This window comes from Xenopus laevis, chromosome 3L (assembly GCF_017654675.1).
Source record: "Xenopus laevis strain J_2021 chromosome 3L, Xenopus_laevis_v10.1, whole genome shotgun sequence".
NCBI classification, from domain to species: Eukaryota; Metazoa; Chordata; class Amphibia; order Anura; family Pipidae; genus Xenopus; species Xenopus laevis.
This window is the reverse complement of record NC_054375.1, coordinates 55814026-55841875: the sequence shown is the minus strand read 5'-3', so window position 1 is coordinate 55841875 and position 27850 is coordinate 55814026. Positions and strand designations below refer to the sequence as shown.

General features: G+C 38.7%; 1 protein-coding gene across 2 annotated transcripts; it reads right to left on the bottom strand.

The window, feature by feature from the left end:
- Nucleotides 1-1134: 1134 nt before the first annotated feature.
- On the bottom strand, nucleotides 1135-22994 carry gas2l3.L (growth arrest specific 2 like 3 L homeolog). Of its 2 annotated transcripts, XM_018252305.2 has the most exons (9): nucleotides 22755-22994; nucleotides 13972-14020; nucleotides 12579-12747; nucleotides 12070-12188; nucleotides 11450-11591; nucleotides 9230-9293; nucleotides 8847-8985; nucleotides 8558-8665; nucleotides 1135-4546 (listed from the first exon to the last, which is right to left on the bottom strand). In XM_018252305.2, exons 2-9 carry the CDS (start codon nucleotides 13987-13989, stop codon nucleotides 3215-3217), a joined length of 2091 nt encoding a protein of 696 aa, XP_018107794.1. In that variant the 5' UTR covers nucleotides 13990-14020; nucleotides 22755-22994; the 3' UTR covers nucleotides 1135-3214. The 2 variants fall into 2 exon arrangements, with proteins under 2 accessions (XP_018107794.1, XP_018107795.1); XM_018252306.2 differs by lacking the exon at nucleotides 13972-14020.
- Nucleotides 22995-27850: the final 4856 nt, after the last annotated feature.

The window sequence follows — 27850 nt, the reverse complement described above, 5'->3', positions numbered from 1 at the left end:
ACCAACAAACCCGTTTCAGTAGCTCTATAACAGTAATGACTCGCCCCTTCAAAGATGTATAGAGGGTTCATCTAATCTTGTATTTTGTTCAGTGACCCTACCCATACTCCGTGTGCTCTGGCCAGTGGTCACCGCAATAGTGGAGCGTAAAGTCTAAGTTCATACTCGTACAAACAAGGGTTAAAATCCAAAGTCAGTTAACAGTGCTGGTCACTGAGCATGCAGACAATCTATTTTCAGTGATGAACTGGTGTGTGGGTATGTATATATCTATACATAATATACTGTATAGCTGTGCCTACATACATATAGACACGCATAAAGTAATTACACTCTTCTGAGAGGCCCCGAGAGAAAAACTCTTGAGATGATAAGGCTTTGTTCCAAAATCATAAGTTAGTAGCATTGAACCCATAAATGTTTATTAGCTTAATATTCATCTTTTTGCAGCAAAGTGCACTTCTAGTGATATTTACACTCCCAGACAACCAACTGATTGCAAAGTACAGATTATTTACAAACACATTACTTTTTTTTCATAAAACAGACACTGAATTTCCCAAGATAAATTAAGGGGCAGATTTATCAAGGGTCAAATTGAAAATTAGAATTCAAAATTAGAATTTTAGTTTTTTTTTTATGGTCAAACTGTCAAATTTGATTGTGAGTGAAAAAATGTAGAATCTGATTTTCGAGATGTACCATACTCTGGCCCTTTAGGAACTCAAAATTTGACTATTCCCCACCTAAAACCTGCGGAATTGCTGTTTAAGTCAATGGGAGATGTCCAGGGATCAATTTAGAGTTGTTTGCAGCCTTCCTGACTCAAATTTAATTCGAGTTTTTGGGTTGATTTAATTCATCCGAGTTTGATTTTTTTAAATAAATTTCGATTGGTCGAATTTGGAATTTATGGGAGTTTAGGCGAGTTTTTAAAAACTCTAATTTGAAATTTGACCTTTGATAAATGTGCCTCTAATTCTTTGCTAGCAAGATTGCCTTTGGGTGAAAAGCTAAAAGGCATTTATTTATTTGCTTTATTTATAGATACAGTTATTGGGCCCAATATCTGTTTTCACAATAATTAAAACACTTGAGAAATGGCAAGTCAGGACCACAAACCAATCTTAAATCTCACTCTAAAGTCAAGATATTGCCAGATCTGGCAGTGGGTTGCAGTATAGGGTTGCTTCCTCACCCATTCAAAACTGAACATATATAAAATACACTTCCTAAATAGCTGATTAACAATTGAAGCAGTTTTTGCTGTCCATAAAACTAGCCCCCTGCACCCACTAGTTCTATGACATCGGCCATCTTTCTGTTATCCTAGATACAGAGATAATTGTGTGATTTTTCGTTTTTTTTTATAGGATTCTAGAATCTAACCTCAAGGGGGAAGACATAGTGATGTTTAGTTGTTCTGGGATATACAATATATTTCTATAATAATTCTGATGTTCAGTCACCTTAAAAGATGCCCGAGCAAAATTTTCAGTCCTGTTGATCGACGAGACGACCGATATCCAAGGCTTTTTACCGATATTGGTCACCTTGTCTCCCACCAGGCACAGATTGTCATACGGAAGATCTTAAATATTGGTGCATGTCTATATGTCTGCTGCAGGCTGCACTCATCTATATGAACTGCTGATTAGCCATGTATGATGTGTATTTGACACATGTTCAGTTTTACAGAGATGAGGTGGCAACTCTAGTTGGAGGCTCCCTCCTCCTTTCCAAGCCGGAACTAAAAGGGGGAGAAGCAAAGGCGTTTTAACACTAAAACGTCAGCCAGCAATTTTAGTGTAGCACCCGAAAACCCCTCCTTCTGCAAGTCTTGGTTTCCAAATCTATCCGAACTAAAAAAGAAAACACTAGAAAAGACAGTGAAAAACAAAATACCTCTGTGCAACACGTAGATTGTTGCTTTTTTGGGCTTTATTTTATAAGCATTTTCTGGGACCAACACTGTTTGTTCAATTTCCCCCTGTGCAGTAGTCCATTTGGGGAGAAATGTGGAGCATGCCTCTAAGCGACATAGCTAAGATATCAGACTTGTTTTGTATGCTTGCCATGAGCTTGCGGAAACCTGTTATTCATTCCATACATATCAGTGAAACCACTGCAACTTGTGCAACCGTTATACACTCCAGATGTCACAAGAAGTCATCTGAATATACACATGCATCCAAATCCATGGCATGCAAGCCTCTATAAGCCTGTTTCTATGGAATTAAATGCAATACATCATCCCAAAATAGGTGTAGTTTCACTAGTATTAGTAACCTGCTGCTCAACTGCAGTGAGATCAATGAAAGCATAATTCTGATTGGTTATCACTCATACCCATTCCCACAGTGATAAGCATGTGCTAATGTTTTATTAGATCTTAATTAGTGTTAAGAAACCAATATCCTTTCTAGAAAATAACACTAAGATACAATAGGCCCCTTGGGGGATTACATTTTTGGTCAGGGGACCCATGAGCTTATAACATGGTTATAGATAAAACATTTGTATATCAGACAGTCTGCCATAGCTTGAAGAATATCTAGTAGAGGGAAAAACTTCACCCCAAATCTCATTTTAACTGACTCTCAAGCTGGGCTTTCAGGTGATCCCCAAATTTCACCCAACTGGTTTGGAAATGCTCTGTCTTGTCAGCTGGACATGTAACATTCAGTTACACACCAGTTTCAAACATAAGCACAGACAGCTTTACCTTTCTGCATTCATTAAACAATTTACTAGGGCAATTCCAAAATATGCCAAAACAGAAGCAGCTACAAATGCCTGCTCAGATTAAATAACCTCAATGTATATTTATAGCTTTTGAATCTAAACAAACATACCTTGCCAAAATGAAAAACAATCTACATCTATTACATGGTAAAAAATATACACAATATATATAGTGCCACTATTTTCTATCACAAATGGCTCATGTAGCCAGAAGCTGAGATAAAAACACTTACTAATGGTTTAGTTCCCTCTATGACCACCTGCTACTGAGACTTGATTAACATATTAGCAGAATGGAAAGGGGACACTATTGACCAATTAGTCAAAAAGGGGGTTAATTTTTCCAAAAGATGTGTGTGTGTGTATATATATATATATATATATATATATATATATAATATATATATATAATATATATAATATATATAATATATATGTGCATGCTGTGGCCTCCTTTCTAACAGCACAGTCACTTTTGCCCACTTTTTGGAACAATTAACCTGTCATCCAATTTGGGTTTTTGAAGCTTATCTTTTCTAGCATCGGGGACGCCCTTGCGATATGTTGTCACTTTAACATTCGAGGTTGCGCTTTTTGAGGCTGTTGTGCTCTGCACTTTGTCAATAGGTGGAGGCTGAGTTTTGGTTGAGGGATTGATCCTTTGTGCAGGTTGGGTTTTGGCAGCAGATTGTGGAACCCTTACAACAGATAAAGGTGTACGTCCAGAAATTGGGTTTTTATCAGTCACTGCCTTTTTTATTTCATTTTTTGGAACTGCTCTAGGATTACTTTTTGTTACAGTTTTGGAATGGACGACACCTGTGGGCATGGGTTTAGCAGCATTCTGTACAGTTACTGGTACATGTGGTTTTCTAGTGTTTGTTTTTGAAGACACTACAAACGGCTTGCGATCTAATAGATTGTTTCTATTAGGTTGTTCCACTTTTCTGGTTTTAATATCATCTTTAGACATTTTAATGTTTGCTCTCTGATTGGATAATGTGTCTTTAGGTCTTTTAGTGCTAGATGATCCATGTTCAGAAACAGGGGCTTTAGTGGTAGCAACTGGTTTACGAGAGCCAACTGCTTCTTTTAAAGGCCTTGTTTGTAGCTGAGAGCCAGAAATGGTTTTTGGCTGCTTTGTAAGGCAAGATGAAGCACATGGAGATGTCTTTGGTGACTTAGATTTCCTGCTTGAAGAACTAGAGTGTAGCATTGTTGGAGAAGAGTGCTGTGATACTGGAGTTTTCCCAATTACTTTGGTCTCTCGAGCTGGAACTTTTCCTATTTCTACCTGGTCTGAAAGTGAAGCTTCTGGTTTTGGCCTAGTAGATGCACCAGTGTTTTTTACAGAAGTATTTTTGGGGGTTTTGCTGGTAAGTGGAGATGTTCTTGTTTGTGGCGGAGAATCAGATTTTTTTGCAACCTTCCTTTGAGGTTCTATAAACAGTGGTGACCCCTTTCTTGGCATAGTCGGAACTTTGGGACGCACTCCGCTTCTGGGGGTCAAAGCTGGTGATGAATTACTCCCACAATTAGCCAAAGATACTGGTGTGGATGCTTTGGAATTTATTTTTTGAGAGGCACTGATTGCAGACAAAGGATTCATTACTGGCGGTTGAGGAGTCCTGGCAGGTTGTGTAGGCATATTTTCATTTTGTCCTCCTTTTTGGAACTGTAGAATCTTCTGTTCTAAAGTTGTAAACTGCAATACTCGACAGGGATCGTATTTCAGCAGAAATCCCTGGAGGGTATCCCAGCCACCCCCAACGCGAACCATAACGTGTTTTCCATGTAACATCTATAAAAAATATAAACAAACAAATTGTCAAATTATCGTTCAAATATTAATATTATGATATGGCTAATTTTCACATTACTATTTAGTATAATGTAGATAATGGATATTCTATGGCAATTTTTCTTTTCATTTTTTTGTGCTTTTTTTAAAATTATTTTTATTCCTTTTTTCTGTTTGGCTCCATTCCTATTAAACATCCAGTCTGCCATTTAAGCCACCTTTTAGGAACTATGGTCAGCGGGACCAAATAAATAAAAAAAACACAGTAAATAAAAAATAGAAGGTTTGTTTTATTATGTATTAGAACACCACTGTATATATTATAGCTTAAATACTAACTTTTTATCAAGCCCTGATAGAACATTGCCCTTGTTGCATATATATTTGAGCAAAATCACCTTTGACACTGTTCAAATTATCAATGTGATACTGGATTTTTTTTTGGTAATGAAACCACAATAATACGCAGTCTGTGGCAATTAAAATCGACCCCATCATATCTGGAAAAAAATAAACCTACACTTTTCTAATATAGGTATGGGACCTGTATGCTTGGGATCTGGGGTTTTCCGGATAACAGATCTGTGATTTGGAACTGTAAACCGTAAACATAATAGGATTGTTTTGCTTCCAGTATGAATTAATTATAGCTTAGTTTGGATAAAGTACAAGGTATTGTTTTATTTTAACAGTAAAAAGGGAAATCAGTTTTAAGATGAAATGGAGTCTATGGGAGATGGTCTATCTTTTATTCAGAGCTTTCTATAGAACGGGTTTCTGGATAATTTATCCCATACCTGTAATATATTGTTTCCCTGTGTAAATTATAAGTATATATAGCTCTGTATAGTATATAGTTCTGTATAACCTTACACACCAGCAATGACGGTTTACGTTCTGGCGGAAGCTTTAAAATAATAGCCTTCTGTTCACTTCTGTGAAATGAAATCCTTAATCTGTCACGCATCAGGTGAGCCCTTTGGCACTTTCTAAGCAGATTTTTGCCTCTGGTTTCACCTCAGAAAATAAGTGCTGTGCATCTTTTAGTACCTCATTAACAGTACCGTCTGTGTATTTCACATTCTCATCATCATTTTGTGAGCAAATTATTTCTCAGGAATTTTTGATACATTTTAAGACAGTTGCACACCTCCATAAATGCTTAAGCATGTCAAAACGATGCTGTTCATTGTGTAGCTTATCTTAAAGGGTTGATATAACCTATTTATATAGGACAGCTGACTTTTTTGCTTGTATGAAGGTTTAATCAGTCTTATTACTTGCCTCAGGTGGTCCCCACAGAAAACAAAAAGTACAACCTATTTCTGACCGCCAGACTTCTAAAGGGGACCGGTCACCCTAAGAAATAATTACAAATCCTATTTTATGATGTTAGTCGAGCAAAATAACTTCACTTACATGTTATAAATGATTTAAATCTTGTTTGTTTTAGTCTTGGAATTCAAAATCACATAAAGCAGGCAAGCGCAATGTTGTGGTCATTGCTATTAAGACAAGCTTTTCATTATGCCAAAATCTTGTTTATGCACCAGAATGGGGGGGTCTGATGTCCATGTCCTTGTACTGGCTACACAATTAGATGGCGAGAAATGTGAGGAGTGCAGTGACATCAAGGAAGTGCAGAATGGAGTAATAATAAAGTAATTGATTGCTCCGTCTCTATGCCTCTGGCATAAAAGAGGGGCAGGCAATATATGACTGACAGCTGAGATTTTTAAATACGTTTATAATTTTGGTTTCCTGCTTAATTTGAAAAGTACTTTTATTGTTCAGCTTTTTTATGTCTGGGTGACAGGTCCCCTTTAAAAAGAGGTATATGGAGAATGCTTTGGCACATGCAGACAATAGTGCAGCTCTAGAATCTTTTAAACCATTTTCCCCCACAACATCTCATGCAACAGAGGACAGTGCAGTGGTTAATTCCCTGCACAGAAGGCTGCTCCAATCAGAAGTCTTCTGCATAGGGTTTTCCCTGTTTTAAAAGAGCTGCACAGGGTTCTAAAGAGCTCTGAGAAAAGAAAGCTTTGTACCATCAAGAGTCATCTGATGTTTCTCTATTCAGTTATAAGCAGAGTATCACAAGTTTCTTTTCTCAGACTTAATCATGTTCCCCCTTCCCCAACTATAGAAAGTCAGGCAAAATGACCAGAAAGTTGTTACGAATTACTATATGATCAGGTTAAAAACAGCTAATATCATGAAAAAAATGAATGTTTGTAGAAGAGTGCTATGTTACATTCACTTCTTTTAAAGGTTTACATCTCCTTTAAGCTCACACTCTTTTAATAATAATAATGATAATAATAAATGTAAATATATACATGCTTTAGTACATCAGGTATTTAGATTTTAAAGGAGACACAAACATTCAATAGCATTATTGCTTCATGGGTAAGTTACATGCAGCATTTTTCAACATATTATCAGGGGTAGAGCATGCTTGGAGCTATAGCTTCAAACAACACTACTCAATAAAACACACTTCCTGTTCAATGCAAGGGGACATACCAATGATAATCCTGCACCCAGTTCTTTGTACAAGTGCAATGGGCAATTTTGAGTGCAAGCACCATGGTTTTTTCCTTAATGCAGCATTTTATCCCAGAATTCTGGCTCCATGTTGGTTACAAAGGGACGATGCTCTTGACACAGTAGCACCCAATTCATCAAAATTAACCCAACGCCACATGTGCTTTGTCACAAATCTGGCGCAGTTGGTCAATGATTTTCTGCCTGCCATTACTTCTGGGGTTCCAGGTGCAAGTAATGTAGGCCCCCTATACTTTCGGTGCAAATAAACTGGACCCATTACCTGGTGAGAAGGTGGCGGTAGCTCCATTGTTCCCTTGCATCAATTGGAACAGAAGGCAGGAAGGACTGAGTGGCAATTATACAGAAGTGCAAGGAGCGCTTTTTGATGCAAGTACCTTTAATGAAGTGGTGCTACACACAACTGACTGTGGGGAAAGTGCAGGCATTACAACTGCCAGAGCTTGACAAAAGGCGTTAAGGGCCTGAAACATTGTGGACCAGGTTGTTTGCCATGTGAATTTCCAATAAAGGCATTTTACACTATCGGTGCCGTACAAACAAATTTTCTTCTGGATTTATGGTGGAGGATGGACCGCTGATGGTACGTGCACCGACTACTTCATTTGGATTGGGGGATTTTAGCTGACGCAAACAGACGATTACTACAACTGCACTTGCAAACGTTAATGAGCTCTATTGTGTTTATCACTCAAGGCAATTAACAGATATATCTTTTAGCTGCTCTGAAAGCTAATTAGCAATATATTCATCCTCCTGATGTTTGTTTTCAGTATAATTTAGTAACCCAAAAATTGCACACTAATCTCTTTAATTAGTACACATACGTACACAGACATAACTGTGTGAAATTATGTTTCGTATATTTTCCAGACCGTATGTGGGCTCTGAATAATTGTCCCGACAATTTGCGTACCATGGTGATCAGTCGTTTAGTCAATCAGACAGGTTAGAAAATTTCGAATAACGATAATATCTCTGCCTGTCTGACAATATCCATGGGAGTCTGACACTGGGACATAACTTTCATACGATGGTTGTCTGTCCTTTAAATAGCCAGAACATTGTATGAATTGTCTATGAAGATTCTCATTTATCCAGGTCATGATATACAGTATCTAGCAGAATTAAGTCAAAGGCAACTGTTTTTTCTTGAAAACATTTCACCACTCATCCGAGTGGCTACTTCAGTTAAACTAAATGTCCAGTTGCCTTTGACTTAATTCTACTAGACACTGTTTATTTTTCATACTTTAATCCTACAGTGTGTTTGTTTTTAGATCATGGCATTAAAACACATGATTGATATCGGAATGTTCAATGTATGACAAATAAAATCTGAATGTGTATGGCCAGCTTTAGGTTAGATAAGTTTAAGATAACAGACATACAGCTTGTAGGCAGTATCCTCTGGGAGAAATTTTAATACATGCAGCTTACCCTTATGAAAAGAATTTTATCACCCAGCCGATATCGACCTTCAGATAAATACTCAATAGAGAACCGATGGGAACAGTTACAAGGAGGATCTTCTGCTATGTGTTTTACCTGCAAGCAAAATAACAGGTGTTATTGCCCAATGATCTCAATGTGCAACTCCTCAACAGTCAGTATACCAAGCATATGCCTTGCATATTTAAATACACATTAGACATGCAGAATTCCTCAGCCAAAAAATCAGAAAAGCAGCTCTCACTAATATGTATGCATATGAATAGGCAGTTCTCACCGCTTCGTGAAGCTCCTCTCGATGACAGCATGACTTCTGAATATTTGTAGGCACTAATGGTCCTGATTCAATGATTAGTGTTTCTTCTAACTCAATCTCTTTCTCCAGCTTTACCAGCACCGGTGGCTCAACTCCATACCTGAAAATATTATTTTTTCAATACAGTTGACCTCTGGAGGGGTTTAAAAGTCTAAAATACTCTAATCTACAAATACTATTCGTGATTGAGGACAGATATGACAGGCAGATACGTGTGAAAATACTTAGTATTTAGTCTGAAATCCCTGGAATGTACAGAAAATAAAGTGTAAATTGATAGCATGAATACATTTGACTTGAAAGGAGAAGTGCAAGTGTTATAAAAATGCAGTATGAAGACACACCTGGATACTATCCGGCCGACATCAAGAAGGCACAGGCAAACCTGACGGGGATCTTTATGCAAAACTTTAAGATAAAAAAAAAAAATGCATCAGTTGTTTCAATGTAATTATGAAATTTACATTGCAGACTTTGGGGTATATTTATCAAAGAGTGAAGTTAAAGATCGCCACAGTCTGCTAGAGTGAAATTCCGCCATTCTCCATTCATTTCTATGGGATTTTGAAAAGCGTATTTATCAAAGGATGAACTTTCACCCATTGATAAATACTCTTTTAAAAAATCCATAGAAATGAATGGAGAGTGGGGAATTTCACTCTAGAGGACTGAGGCGATCTTTAACTTCACCCATTTTTGGGTCTGCCCCCCACACAAACACACAAACACTGGCATCAAGTATGGGAATCATATTTTGCACATTTAGGGTTTGACCCACCTGCTGGCGCAGTCTGATACGTTTAAAAAATATATTTTTACTCTATTAAAGACATGTGCATTGTTGGTAATAAATACTAACTATAAAGGATATTGCTACAGTTAAAACACGGAATTTAGTTGACGAGGGAATGGAGGATTGCAAAGTCTTAAAGTGTTTGGGTTTCTTAGATAAATTCTGGGGCTGTGAATCTTCATTGTGTAATGTTTAGCCTTATTTACATAAATACGTAATCAGCTTCTATTTTTCGTTTTTTAATAAAACTAACATTTTTAAAATAAATTTAAAAATGTTTAGTGAAGCATTCCAATTTAATTGTTAGATGAATTAACACTGTATTAATGAGCTGTCAAACAGCATCTCTTTTTAAAAAAAAAACAAGAAACCTTTATGACAGTTACTGGTCATAAGCTTGATCAGAACCTTCTGGGCATGTTCTAAAGAAATGATGATTTGTTGCTTAGACACTGGAAACAGCCTAAACACAAGAAGATAAAGAAAGTGTTGCACTGAAAGTATATTATAGTCTAACTGCTGTGCAGTCACGTTGCTTACTATTTTAAGATGTGTTACTCAGAAAGGCTCAATCGCATTCATTGTTGGATGGACACTAGTGTGCTTTCTCCAAAATAGCTTCCACAAATCAAAATAAGCATTTGTTCAACTAACACGGACAGCAGGATAAAAATTGTTGGGGGAAAAAGAGAGCAATGTCATGTTTCAACCAATCACACCAGGACATCTTAGGTCACTGGGTAGATATATACCTCCCAACATTTGAAAACCCCCCCAAAATATGGCAGATTATGGAAAGTTTGAACACATTTCTGGGGGTTTTAGGGTCAGATTTTATGTATTATAACAGTTTTGCTAATGAAGGTGAATTGCCCTTTTAGCTCCAAGTCACAGTTACCCCAAGAGACTTGCTTATCCTAAATAGTTACCATTGTATCTTTGCTTATGTTAAATAGTTACAATTAAAGTATCTTTATCTAAAATTGTTCCAAATGTGCAGCTGCCGAGTATTCTCAGGCTCTCTGTCAAAAGCCTCTTATATAATTACTTTTCAGAAACGTATTATCTTTTTCTGGCTGTTCAGTGCAGGAGATCAAAGAGAATGTCAGGACATTTCAGTTAATAACCAGGACTGCGGGTTGAGCAGTCAAAATCGGGACTGTCCCACGAAAAATGTAGATACAATATGAGAAGCAGTTTAAAATGCTGAGTTATGCTTATTTTATTCCTAATAAAATAAGGTTAAAAAAAAAAGGTAAAGCAACGTCTTTTTGGTTTCAAAATAGAAGCAACTATGTCATTTTTGGCTGCGATATCCAGATAAATAACCTTTGTGGTACCTGTAGGAGTATATGATTTTCAATTTGATTTCATGTTTCATGTTTTAATGAAGTGTTTGGAAAAAAGTCAGTATGCACAAGCTTAGGTTTCAAGTTTGTCAATGAAACTGGTACCCAATAAATGCTACAGGGGTTCAGACTTTACTCAATAAAATGTCTCTCCTGTTGAGTGTGGCCTTTCAGTCCTGCTGAGTGAGGCTTTTCAGTACAAGACTCACTATAGGACAGAGAATTGGGAGTGTAGCAGCTATAGCAGTTCTTTGTACCACTGGTGAACGTCACGAGCATGAAGCTTTCCTAAATCTGGCCATCTGGTATACATAACCAAAATTCCATGCAAGCATGTACTTCTGAGATTTACCAACTAAACTGCAAGCATTCATAATTCCACTATCATAACAAATGTCTATAGAATCAAGAAGAATTGTTACCTAAGCCTTCAGATTCAAAAAGGTAGGTTTCATCAACCCCAATGCCCCTGCACCAGCGCAGAAAGTTGGCTGTATTGTCACGAGCAAAGAAGGAGCCAGAAGGGGCATCTCTCCTACATGGGACTTTTCTCATGGGCACGCACTAGAAAAAAAGGAATATTAATGCATATTGGACACAAATGTTAAGTTGGTTTAAAATTAGTGTTGAAAAGGTAAAAATATAGCAGTGGTTTACAATTTAAAAAAATGCACATGTCACAACATGCATACTTAAATATGAATATTATCTTCCAGATTTAATACATTATAATTAATATATATATTTTTTATTTTATTTTTTAATAATAATAATTAATATATATATATATTTTTTTTTTTTTTTTTTTTTTTAAAGCACCACATATTCCTCAGCACTGTAACTAAATGGGTATACACATTGAAAACACAGATTCCATACTAAAAAACAACCCAATAACTGATACAAAAGATAAATAGGGCCCTGCTCAATAAAGCTTACAATCTGAAAAGAGAAGGGAGTGTGAGGCAAATGGTACTTTATTACAGCAATATTCATGTATTTTAAAGCTTGACAAAACCACATAAAATAAGCAATTCTTTACCTTTAGTTCTTCTGCTGTGCAACAGCGTTTCATTGTACTTTGGATAACAGAGATCAGCTGGCAGAGCAAGAAGCCATTATCCAGCTCTTCCATAAACTTGTCACCACTTACTCTGACTCCTATTAATACATGATTGGATGAAAGAAATATCACTCTCTGCTTAGTTCATAGATTTTTGTCAATAATCAAACTAAAGAGAATATGGTAAGTTGCCATATTTGAGTTAAATGTACTATTTGTCCCCTCTTTTCTTATTTATACAAACAGCTGTTTACAGTTACAACAACCCATGAAGATAGAGTTTCATGCAGCAGATCTTTCTCACGGTGTGGGATTATTCCCAAGACAGTTCTTTTCAGTAAAAGTGCACAGTGTCATATAATATTCTGCATTGATTTTCAATGTATCCATTTGCCCAATGGCCATTTTTTTAAATGAAGTACTGGGCTACTGGGCTTTCAGACAAGCCATCACAATAAGTACAGATGTACCACTACCCTAAAACTCACCTAAAAGGCCAGTGAGCCAGATAGACAGATCTTCTTGCATAGGCACCAAAGTGGCTTCATGGCGCACTGCCAGCCACTGGTCATACTGATAAACATCAACAAGGCCTGGTCCATGCCTTGGGGTCAAAGGGTTCCTTGGACTTAAAGGCGTATCATCTCCAAACCAGACCTATCAGAAAAAGAATAAATGTGACAGAGAATAACCCAATCAATCATCGCTCATTAAATTTGTAACCATATCTTTTAACAGCAATTAGGGTCATGAATTGAGTTCTAACCATTCCTTTCCCCCATATTCTTTATCCATCCAGTTAAATATGTTCTTACTTCACCTTAGAGGCATGCACTTCTGACATGTCATGTATTCTAGCAGCCGATTGTGCATCCCCAGCTGTAGCAGGCACTAATTCCTTGCACCCCACCAGTTGCACATGCTGAAGTTGTGTGACAGCTGGACTGCCAGTAGGCACATAATCTCACTTTAGAAATGTGGAACAACACATGGGGTAGGATTCATAAAAGATTGTATACAATGTGCCCTGCTGTTTGTTCCAATTGATGTGTAAGCGAATGAGAAAAGGAACACTGACACCAAAAAATTAAAGTGTTTCAAAACAATGAAAATGTAACATACTGCTCTACTGCACTGGTACAACTTGTTTTACTTTATGCACTCTACTATAGTTTATATAAAGAAGCTGCTGTGTAGCCATGGGGGCAGCCATTCAAAGCTGAAAAAGCACAGGTCAAACAGCAGATAACAGATAAGCCCTGCAGTATACGATGGGATTCTTCAGTACTTATCTGTTATCTACTGTGTATCCTGTGCTTGAAAGGCTGCTCCCATAGCTACACAGCAGCTTGTTTATGTAAACTATAGTCGTGTTTTTTAAATAAATACACCAGTTTCATCAGTGCAGGGCAACACTACATTATATTGCCATTCCATTAAAACACATACATCTTTTAACTACAGCTAAGAGCTCTGGAGAATTGGGAGGTAGATTGCAAGAAGAATTTTCCTTCTCCCCATGCCTATTCAGTATCTCCTATTTGTCTGAAACATTGTTATTCAATAGTCTGTTTCAACAGCATTGTTCCTCCTAATCTTTATAATGCTTTCCCGATACTGGGGAATTGTGGACAGACAGCAATATACTTTTAAAGATAGACTCTCCTATACATGGGCAAATATAGAATGGTTTTAGTGAATGGAAGCAGCAAAAGTATTACGCAGACTGGGGATACCTGGACATCTTATATATGCAATATATGTCATAGATTACAATGCCATAACATTTGGCAAATCCAATCAGATCTAATATAACCAAGTTATTCGTATAGGAAATTGATTTCCAGTCACTGCTGAAACCCATATAAAACATTACATTACCTGAACTGGCTGATGCATGTTTCACTGAAGAGAAAAAGTTCTTCCTATTCTAAAAGAAAATGGCATGGTTGAATTAAAATACCCATGGAAATATACATTGCATGATTGTAAACCTTCATACGTAAATGTAAATATTTATTATATATTTTTTTGAACTGCATTGGATAAATGATGTATGCATTAGGATTAGGTCATGTCACTTTTTTTTATTTATTTAAATCAAATTGGGAGCAGAAGTAGTAAATACTATTAGTAAGCATGTTGGAGACCTCTAGTGACCAAAAAGAGGCAAAACCACAATCTCCATAATTTCTCCAAAGCATGCTATTCAATAAAAAAATATTTTATTCACATCAGTAGTTAAAAAACATGTATAGTAATCCCTCTAACGCCTAACGCATTTCATGCTTACCCAGCACTTAGTCATAGGCAGAATCAGATTCTGCCTATGACTAAGTGCTGGGTAAGCATGAAACGCGTTAGGCGTTAGAGGGATTACTATACATGTTTTTTAACTACTGATGTGAATAAAATACTTTTTTTTATTCAATTGAAAAGTGTGGATCTTTCTGTATATACACTGCCTTACAAAAGTATTCACCCCAATGGCTTTTTACCTATTTTGTTACATTGCAACCTATAATTTAAATGTTTCTTAATCTTATTTTATGTGATGGATCTGCACAAAATAGTCTAAGTTGTTGAGAAAAATATATATAAAAAAGAATTAAAAAAATAAATAAAAAAAAAACAGAAAATTGGCATGTGCATATGTATTTGCCATGAATCCCCTAAAAAATCCTGGTGCAACCAATTACCTTCAAAAGTCACATAATTAGTGAAATGAAGTCCACCTGCGTGCAATCTAAGTGTCACATGATCTGTCAGTATAAACACACCTTTTCTGACATGGTACCACAACAAACCTGCCAAAAGAGGGCCGCCCACCAAAACTCACAGACCGGGCAAGGAGGGCATTAATCAGCATAGAGACCAAAAGTAACCCTGAAGGAGTTGCAGAGTTCCACAGCAGAGACTGGATTATGTGTCAATAGGACCACAATAAGCCGTACACGCCATAGAGCTGGGTTTTATGGAAGAGTGGCCAGAAAAAAGCCATTACTTAAAGTTAAAAATAAGAAGGCACGATCTGAGTTTGCCAAAAGGCATGTGGGCAACTCCCCAAATGTATGGATCAAGGTGCTCTGGTCAGATGAGACTAAAATTGAACTTTTCAGCAGCAAAGTAAATGCTATGTCTGGCGCAAACCGAACACATCCCATCACACCAAGAACACCATCGCCACAGTGAAACATGGTGGTGGCAGCTTCATGCTGTTGGGATGCTTTTCAGCAGCAGGGACTGGGAAACTGGTCCGAGTCCAGGGAAAGATGGACGGTGCTAAAAACAGGCATATTCTTGAGCAAAACCTGTGTCAGTCTGCCTGTGATTTGAGAATGAGACGGAGGTACACCTTCCTGCAGGACAATGACCTGAAGCATACTGATAAAGCAACACTCAGTGGTTTAAGGGGAAACATTTAAATGTGTTGGAATGGCCCAGTTCAATCCAACTGAGAATCTGTGGTCAGACTTCAAAATTGCTGTTCACAAGCGAAAACCATACAACATGAAGGAGCTGGAGCAGTTTTGCCTTTAGGAATGGGCAAAAATCCCAGTGGCAAGATGTGGCAACATAGAGACTTAGCCAAAGCAACTTGCAGCTGTAATTGCTGCAAAAGGTGGCTCTACAGAGTACCGACTTTAGGGGGGGGTGAACAGTTATGCATGAAGATTTCTGTTATTTTGTCCTATTTGTTGTTTGCTTCACAATACAGAAAAAATCTTCAAAGTTGTAGGCATGTTCTGTAAATTAAATTGTGCAAATTCTCAAACAATCCATTTTAATTCCAGGTTGTGAGGCAACAAAACATGAAAAATGCCAAGGGGGTGAACACTTTTTCAAGGCGCTGTATGTATGTATGTGTGTGTGTGTGTGTGTTATATATATCTATATACACACACACACAATGTTTTTGTTTAAGGTGCTTTTACTTAAATAAACTATAAAAATCTCACAGTGTTATCAATATCAAAGAGTTTGGATGAAGTAGTGCTGGCACATTACATGTTTCTGGTCCTGTTCTGCTTCAGCCATGAATACCCCTGTGGTGAGATGTGTATGAAAAGACAGACATCAATAGGGGTAAGAAGGTGTTCTCCAATCCCACTACATGTAAAAAGGACAGTATTGGGGGTCCCCGGTGGTGCAGTTCAGCAGTTGAGACGGAGGAATATGAAAGGGCCCTAGGGTTTTAACAAGGCTTTTGTTCTCCTTTAACAAACATTTTGCAGTCTACAATTAGCACTTTGTATGCTCAGTATAAAATGGATAAGCTGCTAATCATGTGGTAGCTAAGCATCTTACCTAAGCATCCATATTAGAGGGGAGGAGCAAATGAGATTAACCTAGAACTAAAGTAGATGAAGGAGATTATACTATTGACCATGAGAATCAGTACAGGAGCCCTATAACCCAATATCAATTAAAGACATAGGTTCCCTTTTTAGTTAACTTTTAGTACGGTATATCATAGAATGGCCTATTCTTATAGTCATATAGTCATTTTTTACAGTTTTTTTTAAATGTATTTGCATTCTGTAATGTGCGGGTAAGGAAAAACTAAAAACTAAACCTGCACCTGACCCTAACCCACAAAACCTTAACGCACACCCACCCTAAACCGCGCCTAACCTGTACCCAAGTCTTCTCACGCTGTACACTACTTCTTTGTTTGCCTCTGGTTAAAAGTCTCTTTGGGGGCAGAGGAGAAGTATACTTCCCCGGTCTGACCAGCACCCAATCCTTACCAGCAATGGTTGGCCAAATTTCAACCTAAAGCCACCCAACTAGCACAGCAGGTTTTAGGTCAACCCGCACATTACTACTGTATTCCTCTTCCCAGCTTCAGATGGGCACCATTCACCCTGGCAGCCATTAAAACAACCTATTGCTCTGTGAGGCTACAATTTTCTTTTTATTATTACTTGTTATTTCTTATCATCTTCCAGTCTTCTGTTCAAACAATGCTTGGTTGCTAGAGTAAATTGGACCCTTACAATCAGAATATCACTGCCTATATAATACTAAAAGTTAATTTAATGGGGAGATCCACTTAGACAAACTTTGGTTATTTTTTCCCAGAATGACCCCTAGTTACATCAACCAGCAAATGGCTTTATGTGAGATTAGTAACTGCTGTGACGGGCCAAGGAGGTCATTCTGCTCCATCATGTCATGAAGCAAAGGGTACTTTTAGCTTTAAATTATTAAATAGTGTTGTAATGCACAACTGAGACTGCTCTTAGTAAATCCCATAAATATGATTCACAGACTTCCATCAGCCCCTTGTCCTCATGTAAAGAAAACAGCTAATATTCTAGCAATATACAGGACAAGAAGTTTAAAAGTGAATAAAGTGCTGTGCATAAATAAATGATGGTGCCGGTACATTAAACTTTCTGTGCTTTTACTTTCCTGTAAATAATGGTCCTACTAATACAATAGATGTGTACATTATACAGTTTCAGGCTTTGTGAATATGTAAATGCTACTGTATATCATGATTTGCAAGTAATTAGCTCTAAAATTTCAGTGCATACTGCCTGTTACATTCTTCAGTTTGGCATTTTTCAGAATGGACTTTAGTATAAATGAAGCTCTGTGTGGAAATGTCACAAAACAAAGGCCCGCATCGAGCAAGAATTTGTTGGCAGAGCTTGCCGGCAATGTATTTATGTGATATTCAGAACGTTCCCTTTAATGAGAGGCCATGTGGGCAGCTTTGATAAAAGTTCTGTGCCGAACTTGAAAGAGTAGCCTTGTAGGCAAGTTCTCCCCATACATTCTTATATCACAGACTAGCATTGTTCGGGGATGTTGATTGGCTGTAGTCATATTTTGCCAGATGGCTGTATCCTTTTCTCCATTTTCTGTTAATTAACAGCAAAAGGTCATTTACCCCCATTAAAGGTAAGATGCAGGGGGATTTAGTTGCCCAGGGACTAATTGCCTCTTCTTTGGGCGACTAATCTCCCCGAAAAGCCTTCCTGGGATGGCACTCTGAGCACTTTGTTTTTCCGAAGTCGCCGAAGTTTCCTCGTGATCTAACCCTAATCTTAGCCCACGCCTGCCCGCCCCGCCGATGATGTCCGATGCCGATGCTTATTGGAAGCAAAACCAGCCTATTGGGTTTATTTAATGTTTACATGATTTTATAGTTATGTCATATAGGCCTAAGATGTAGAAAAGTAACTTATCTTCTAGGATTTCATTTATTATTTGACAAGGTAACACAAATAGTCAGGTAGACTGCAAAAATAATGAACATCCTGTAAGCCAGCGATTCTTGGTCAGGGCTCAAAAACAGGTCTCTATTATTTTTACAGTGGGTCGTAATGATCACTCTGAATACACTGAAATTACAATGCAAAACAGTGAGTAAAACAAGGTGCATAGCCAAATCTTGATTGCAAAGTTAATTCCCTAAATTAATTTGGGTTCCTATGAGAAAAAAAGGTTATTAAACACTACTATATACCTTGGTGTTTCTTCTGTTCAGATGCAGATACCCTCTCTCTCTCTCTTTCACTCAAGTAAAGTGCTACCCCAGGGCCCTTGGTGATTATATGTTTTAAATCATCTAAAGCAATCAATAAGGAAGTTTCCATTTAACCAAATAAACAAACATGTCATGTTCCTACACTGCTCTCATAGTTTACTGTGTAATTGATGGTAAAGAATGGCCACAGACATTGTATTTCCCTTTTAAAGAAAATAAAGTTTCTATGTAAAATACACAACAAAAGCAGCACCAAATGCAATAAAGAGGCCAAAATCCAGTACCCATCCTTCTTCCACACACACACACACATATATGCATAACAACACCCACCCAATATGCCAGCTGTTTCCCCAGGAATCTGGGAAAAGCCCTCTTGGTGAGATCTTGGAACTATTGTTTCAGAATCAACTCCAAACATAAACAGAGATGAGCATATTCTGCATGTGCTGATTAAGATATTATTTGTTGAAAGTAATTTTCTGTACCCCTATAAAAGATAAAGAACAATATATTGTAGTATTCATATAGGGTCCAATCCTCTCAAAGCAACAAAGGCCAGATATTCTAAATTCCGCGTTCTGGATTTCTGATTTAAAGTTATTTTTAGCTTTAGGAATGATATCTAGTCACTTGGAAAATGGTCTGATAAACAGCTGCAGTATTACTGACATTGTTCAGCCACAGGCTGCCTGATCCAATGCCATTCCTAAGGTTTCATGGGCCTGGTAGATTTCTGTGCAGTTTTGATGTGATAGTTTGGCTGTTAACCGAATGTGTACTTCTTTGTTGCACATGGCCAGAAACACAAATGATCTTGCCTGTGGGAACTCTATGTTGATAGATATATAAACATGTTAGCATCTGATTTTTCCCACACATTTTAGGAAATATCATATGATCATGTGTCAGGCTCATTAGGTGCATCTCACCTAGGCCGGGGGGGGGACCTTGTTGGGCCTCAGTGTCTATATGTGTTGACACTACCAAATGGCAGCAAGTAAGAGGCCAAAAGCAACTCATTTAGGAGATCATCAGAAAGTAGCTCTGTATGAGTAAGTCATATTCTTCACAAAGCTTCTTTTATGCACACAAGTGACTAAAGGGGTGGTTCAGCTTTAAGTTAACTTTAAGTATGTTATAGATTGATAGAATGGCTAAATCTAATCAACAAAGGCCTCCATTTTTTCTTTTTTTATAGTTTTTGAAATATTTGCTTTCTTCTTCCCACTCTTTCCAGCTTTGAAATGGGGGTCACTGACCCCATCTAAAAAAAACAAAGGCTCTGTAAGGCTACAAATGTATTGTATTGTTACTTTTTATTATTCATCTTTCTATTCAGGCCCTCTCCTATTCCTTATTTGGACCCTAGCAACCAGATTGCTGAAATTGCAAACTGGAGAGCTGCAGAATAAATTAATAACGCACAACTTAACCAAAACAACATTAATTCTGTATGAGAAATACATGTCTTGTTTGATACTGAATTATTATTAACAACAACAATAATAATAACTTCAATTAATAGATGAGATTAAAATGGACATTGAATCTCATACTGCAAACTGCAAAAATAGGCACAATTTGCCATTTACCCCCCATAACACAATGGATTTACCTGCATGACTCTGTTCAGTAAAATAAAATTTAAAAGCCTTTAAATTAACTTTTAACTTTTATGACAGTGATATTTTGAGAAAGTTTGCAATTATATTTTCTGCTTCCCTTCAGTCAAGGGAAGATATTTTATTTGTGCTGTCTTTGTCATCAAATATGGAATCGAAGGCACAAACAGACCATAGTGCTGCCATCATAGATTAGCTCTGTGATCAATGCCACGCATTTCTTTACATAGCAACACACATCCATCAAAGAGCCAATAACAGCACAGATAGGGTTAAAGTCTGGAATAAATGTATCCAAAGACTGTGCATTATAATGATAATGCTATTTCAAGAAGTTTCAGCCTTAGCTACAAATGACAGAGAATATATTTTATAAAGGAGCATCTAATTAAATTAAAGGTTGTTTATTATTTATTTTAAAATACATATTTAGACTTCCTGTTCATTCTATGGGGCAGATTTATCAAAATGTGAGTTTACCACCGAAAAATTAGGGAACTCCAACTTTCACCCATTGATAAATACACTTCTAAAAATGCCATAGGAATGAATAGAAGAAAGTGGGTGGGTTTTTCTGTGGTACACTCTAACCTCACATTTTGATAAACTTCAGTGCAGTGTTAATTATTCTTACAGCCAAATGTGAAATATAGTGGGAAGATTGGGATAAAGTAAGTATGAGATTAAAAATGTAGTTCAGCCTTATGAATAAAGGGAGTTCAGAGGGTGTGTAGAGAAAAGAGGGTTTATAGTGGAAATGCAGGACTTTCTGGTTTCTACTGACATGGTCACAAGGAGTCTCAACCAACTTGACCAAACATAATTATAGTAATAATAATAGTACATGTGAGGCGCAAAATATTTTTTTAATGTGAATTATAGAATTGGTTTTTTATGTTCGCTTGGATTTGAATTACCTCACCGTTCTGCACTCATATTCTAATGCTTAAAATCCCAGCTTTCAAGCAGTATGTGGGAACAGCTGGAATATAGTAGAGGGATATGCAACAGGTGCAATCCAGCTGCTGTAGACCTACACCCCCCTCCTGTTAGTTCATATATAATGATGGAAGCTGGAATGCAATATTTCCTATCCTTGCACTAGAGTTATGCAAAAAATATCCATTTTCTATGAATGTCTTAGACAAGTGCAGTTTTTTCACCAGAGAACTCCATTACTGCATTTCAGCACAACATTTTCGTATGCCATAAATTTGCCCTTAAAGGGGTTGTTCACCTTTAAATTGATGTTCTGAGAACATTTGCAATTGGTTTTAAATTGTGTGTTTTCGAGTTATTACTAGGGATGCACCGAATCCACTATTTTGGATTCGGCTGAACCCCTGAATTTATTTGTGAGATTCGGCCGAATACTGAACCCTAATTTGCATATGCAAATTATGGGTGGGAAGGGGAAAGCAATTTTTTACTTCCTTGTTTTGTGACAAAAAGTCACACGATTTCCCTCCCTGTTCCTAATTTGCATATGCAAATTAGGATTCAGATTTGGTTCAGCCGGTCAGAAGGATTCGGGCGAATGCGAATTCTGCTGAAAAAGGCCAAATCCTGGATTCGGTGCATCCCTAGTTATTACTTTTTTATTCAGCAACTATCCAGTTTGCAATTTCAGCGATGTGGTTACTAGGGTCCACATTACCCTAGCAACCATGTTTTGATTTCAACGAGAGGCTGGAATATGAATAGGAGAGGGCCTAAATAGAAATAAGAATAATACAGAGTCGGAGTATCAATAAATGTGTCATCTTACAGGGCATTTGTTTTTACGCCCTGGGAAGCCAGTATGCTCAGCAATGTTAGGGACTGTAGCACAATAGCTTCCTTTTTACCCATTACTGACCAGTCCATTACATATTTGGAGGGGGGCCCATGAAGTGTTAGGTACAACCTGCAATACAGAGGGCTGCAAATGTGGCTTTTTGCCTGTTTTTCTCAGGAAATAAACACACGGTGACAAGACAGCAGGACTTGACAGTAGAAATGAGGCCAGAGGCACAGGCAGTTATCCCCTAGGAACCACAAAAGCTGCATTTTATACCACGTGTCAATTCAGATTGATTTCGATTTGGCAGAGCTGCTTTGCAACTGTCTGGATGTGTCATTTGCTATGGTCACCCCCTGAAAGGGCTTCACAGTACGCCAGACAGATGGACATTTAGAAACAACTGTAACATTGTTAATACGATATTCCACGATCAAGTGCATCTACTACTAGATCATAAATCGCACAACGAACTGATGTGAGAAGCTACACAATGAGTCCTGACCATGCATCCTGGGCAAGGGAAACAAATGCCACATTCCCTCAAGACTGACAGCGTGGGTATCCAACCAGGAAAAGGGAAGCGTTCACATCTAACCAATCACAGCGCTGCTTAATCCCGCAGGAAAAGCAGCAGAGAGCTTCAGCACTTCAACATTGCGTAGTCAGTGAAGTACAAGCACGGTACTAAGCAGAGTTGCAGGTACATTTTAAAGCGCGAGTGTTTTATTCAAAAGGCAACAAAAAAAATACTTACTGGGCAGGAGTCCGTGCTTCTATAGGCGCAAATGTCACATAAAACTCTGGTTTTAAAATCACTGCCAGATCATCTCCCCAGTTTGCTGATTACTGACTAAACACCCCTACTACACCGTCCAGTTCGGACAAACCGCCTGCCCCGCCTTGCCTGCTTTCCCCTCATCTGATTGGTCTTCAGTTACGCCCTTGCTTCGAATTGACCAATTGTATTTCTAAACTGATGCTGTCACGCTGTGGGGACGCCATGTGACTCATAATCTGTGTGGCAGTGGGTGGGGTGGGATGTGAATATGTATGTTGGAAGGCAGTAATTCCCACAGACAGCTTTTGTGAAATGTTTTTCCAATGTAGCAGAACTACTCAGCACACTAGTAACAAGTTGTGACAGGAGAGACACGCAACTGTCACTTATAAAAATTATGCTTTTCATTCAAGCTTTGAATAAGCGAATTGTTAGCGATCCGCGGTTGAAATCATAACAACTGTAAATGCGAAATGCAAAGGCAGAAAAATGAAAGGAAATAAAATAAACGGGCGTTGGAATTGAAGTTACTGTGGTACTGACAACTTTGAATAAAATATCTACCTTTAGATACTGAAATATCTGTGTTGAGATGCTTAGGTTATGGTGAGCACTAATAAAATATAGTGAACTGCAGGAATTCTATTGCTGTTCTGTATTCCCTAATAATTACATTATTATTAAATATTAATAACTTATTTATAGAGCAACAATTTATAAAGTAAATGTGTTTATACAACTAAATCACGTGAATTACATACATAGAACATATGGAGTTACATACATCACAACCAATACAGGCACAAGAGGTGAGGAAGGCCTTGGGCAAAAGAGCTTACAGTCTAAGGGTGGCCATACACGGGCCGATAAAAGCTGCCGACAGACCGAGTCGGCAGCTTATTGGCCCGTGTATGGGGGCCCCCGACGGGCTTCCCCGATCGAGATCTGGCCGAAAGTCGGCCAGATCTCGATCGGATGGGGTTAAAAATCCCGTCGGATTGCGGCCGCATCTGTTCGTTGATGCGGTCCCGCGATCCGACCGCCCGTTTGCGAATGTGAAGGATCCGATCGTTGGGCCCTAGGGCCCACGATCGGATCAGCCCGATATTGCCCATCTCAAGGTGGGCATATCGGAGGGAGATCCGCTCGTTTGGCGACATCGCCAAACGAGCGGATCTTTCCGTGTATGGCCACCTTTAAGGCCTCTCTAAAGGGAAGGGAATAAGACACAAGGTATGGGAGTAGGCAAGATCAGAATTAAGTGGGAGAGAGATGTGGTACTGTATGTGGTGTTGCATTTGGTAGTTAAGCAGAGTGAGGGAGTGAGTTTTAGAGATTTCTTGAAAGCAGAAAGGTTGGGAGAAAATCGGACAGACCGTGGGAGAGAATTCCAGAGGAGGGGTACAGCCCTTGCAAAGTCTTGAATGCGAGCATTTGAGGAGGTAATGAGAGAACAGTTGAGGAGCATAGTAAGCGGTTGGTTGAGTATATAGAGATGAGTTCAGAGATGTAGGGAGGGGCAGAGTTATGAAGTGCTTTAAATGTCAGGATCAATAATTTGAATTTTATTTTGAAAGGTAGCAGAAGCCAGTGCAGGGATTGGTATAGTGGCAGGGCAGAGGACGAGCGGTTGCTGAGGTGTATAAGCCTGTCTGCAGTGTTCATTATGGACTGGAGAGGTGATAGTCCCTGGTGGGGAGGCCAATTAATAGAGAGTTACAGTAGTCTAGACGTTATATGACGAGAGAGTGAATATGAATTTTGGCAGGATCTTGGGTGAAAAATTATCGTATTTTGTATATGTTCCTTAGGTGGAAGTGACACGATTTAATAAGTGACTGGATATGAGGAGTGAAGGACAGGGCAGAATCTAGGATAACCCCAAGGCACCGAGCCTGGGGAGACGGGGTGATAGTGGAATAATTAACTACAATAGATACTTCTGGATGTTATGGGTGATAGTTGGAGGAAAGAGAACCATTTCTGTAGGTGTAAATGCTCACAAGTCCATCTGTGTGTTACATACAGGGAGTCAATGGAAGGTTTGAGTCAAAAGTTCTACATACTTTCACTTGCTCACTGTTACATAGTTACATAGTTAAATTGGATCGAAAAAAGTCAACCCCTCCAAATGAAAACCCAGCATCCATACACACACCCTCCCTACTTTCACATAAATTATATATACCCATATCTATACTAACTATAGAGTTTAGTAGCACAATAGCTTCTGATATAATGTCTGCATACTCCAGATGAGGCCTCACCAGGGACCTATAAAGACGCATAATTAAGTTTTCATCCCTTGAGTTAATGCCCTTTTTTATGCAAGACAGAACTTTATTTGCTTAAGTAGCCACAGAATGACACTGCCCAGAATTAGACAACTTGTTATCTACAAAAACCCCTAGATCCTTCTCATTTAATGAAACTCCCAACACACTGCCATTTAATGTATAACTTGCATCTATATTATTTTTGCCAAAGTGCATAACCTTGCATAACCTTGCATTTATCAACATTGAACCTCATTTTCCAGTTTGCTGCCCAACTCTGCAAAGTGGCAACATCCTGAATCGAACCTATAGTTCTGCACAATTTAGTATCATCTGCAAAAATAGAAACAGTACTTTCAATGCCCACATCCAGGTCATTAATAAACAAGTTGAAAAGCAAAGGACCTAGTACAGAGCCCTGCGGTACTCCACTAATAACACTGGTCCAATTAGAAAATGTTCCATTTACCACACTCTTTGTAGTCTATCTTTTAACCATTTCTCTATCCAGGTACAAATACTATGTTTCAGGCCAGCATTCCTTAATTTAACCAGTAACCTTCTGTGTGGCACTGTATCAAATGCTTTAGCAAAGTCTAAGTAAATCACATCCACTGCCATCCCAGAATCGAGGTCCCTGCTGAACTTCTCATAAAAAGAAATTAAGTTAGTCTGGCAAGATCTATTACACATAAAACCATGCTGGCACAAACTCATCGTATTATGATTTGCTATGAAGTCCAGTATCTTATCCTTTATTAACCCTTTGAAAAGCTTTCCTACCACTGACGTCAGACTAACTGGCCTATAGTTTTGAGGCAGAGAACGGGATCCCTTTTTGAATAGCGGCACCACATTAGCAATTCACCAGTCTCTCTGCACTATGCCAGACCTCAAAGAATCCTGAAAAATTAAGTAAAGAGGTTTGGCAATCACAGAGCTAAGCTCGCTAAGTACCCTGGGATGAATACCATCTGGCCCAGTCCTTTGTTTATCTTAACATGTTCTAGTATCTTTTGAATTTCTGCATGTGTGAACCATGCATCATTAGTTGTATTACTAGAATTGGAACTATTAAGAAGGAAACCTTCATTAACTGGTTCCTCATTTGTGTAGACAGATGAAAAATATGTGTTCAGAATCTGCGCTTTTAGGTATAATATACAGGTATAATCACATGAAACAAAGCTTTGTACTGTTTAGTCAATTGGACAGGTTAGAAAATTTCTGTAATATATCAATAATATCTTTGCATGTATTGCTTATCTGACCATATCCATGGGTGACTGACACGGGCACATCATTTTGGTACGATTGTTGACTGTCAATTAAATGGCCAGAATATCATCTGATTCTTCGTACTTTAACCCTACCGTTTAAATCTGGATGTTAGGTTTAGATCATGACATTGAAAAGTACAGTTGCTGTATAAAGAATCAAATCTGAACATTTGGCCAGCTTTATGCTTGGACGGGGCAGGGTGGGGCCATTTGTTTTGGCCTTGGGGTAAATAGTGCCCTGCAAAATGTATAAAGTACAGTGGCCCCTTGATTTGACCTGTTTTAAACATAAACCACAGCTGGCTACCTTACCTTGCATGTGATTCATTACAGAGCAAGTACTTTCTATTTATAAATGCCAGCATCATTCTCTTTCTATACGAAAAAAACCTGGTCTGTTGCTGTTAGAGTCAGAGTTAGTAAATAGGATGCAAATGCATTTCCAGCACCTCAACAATTGCAGTCAGGCCAAGGGCTTAGTAGTGGCCACAGCAGTGGTACATGACTTCTCTAATCAGTGTGCCGCTGTATTGTGTCTTTTGCAGAGATCTATTCCATATGCACACTGACTAGTGGATTGCAGTTCTGATACTGCATTCATAGTTGGGGTGGTAGAGGCCTAAATCAGCTGTTTCCACCTGCAGAGAAAGAAGTGTTCTGTTGGTAATGTAAGGGCCCGAAGGCTCAGTTGGAGTGCGGACCAAGGAGGAGGCAGGTAGTAGCCAAGTTCGTGGTAACAGAAGGATGAGACAAGAGAATAGTCGAGGTTCAGGCAAAAGGTTCAATCCAGGCAGCGAAGGGTCAATCCGAATAACAGGCAAGGTTGGTACACAGGAATCAGTCAAATAACACACCCAGGAATTCACGAAGATAAACCTATACTTGGGCCATGTCAGAAGTGTCCAGAAGCTTTATATAGGCCAGGTTTGGCGCCAAAGTTTGGCGCAATGACGTCATGACGCTGACGCTGGCGTCCTGACGCTGACGTTCTAACGCCGGCGTCCGTTCTGACGCCGGCGACCATTCCGTCGCCGGCGACCAATCGGCAGGCGGGAAGACGCAGACGTCATAATGCTGCGACCAGCAGGATCCACATGGAGGGGCCAGGAGTCGCCATCTTGGACGCCGTCGCCATCTTGGACGCCGTCGCCATCTTGGACGCCGACGCCATCTTGGACGCCGACGCCATCTTGGGAAGAAACTTCAGTTTCCATTACAGTACCCCCTTCCTTAGGGGGGGCCTCAGGACCGCCATGACTAGGACTGGATGGAAACTGTTTGTGAAATCTACGAATAAGAAGGGGAGCATGAACGTCAGAATCTCTCACCCAGGAGCACTCCTCAGGGCCGAACCCCTTCCACTCTATCAGGTACTGCAACACACCCCTGGAAATTCGGGAATCCAGGATTCTCTTGACTTCAAACTCCGGGTGACCATCAACAATAACTGGAGCAGGAGAGGATGAAGCGGGAGAAGAAGAAGGTATTGCAGGCTTGAGAAGAGACACATGGAAGA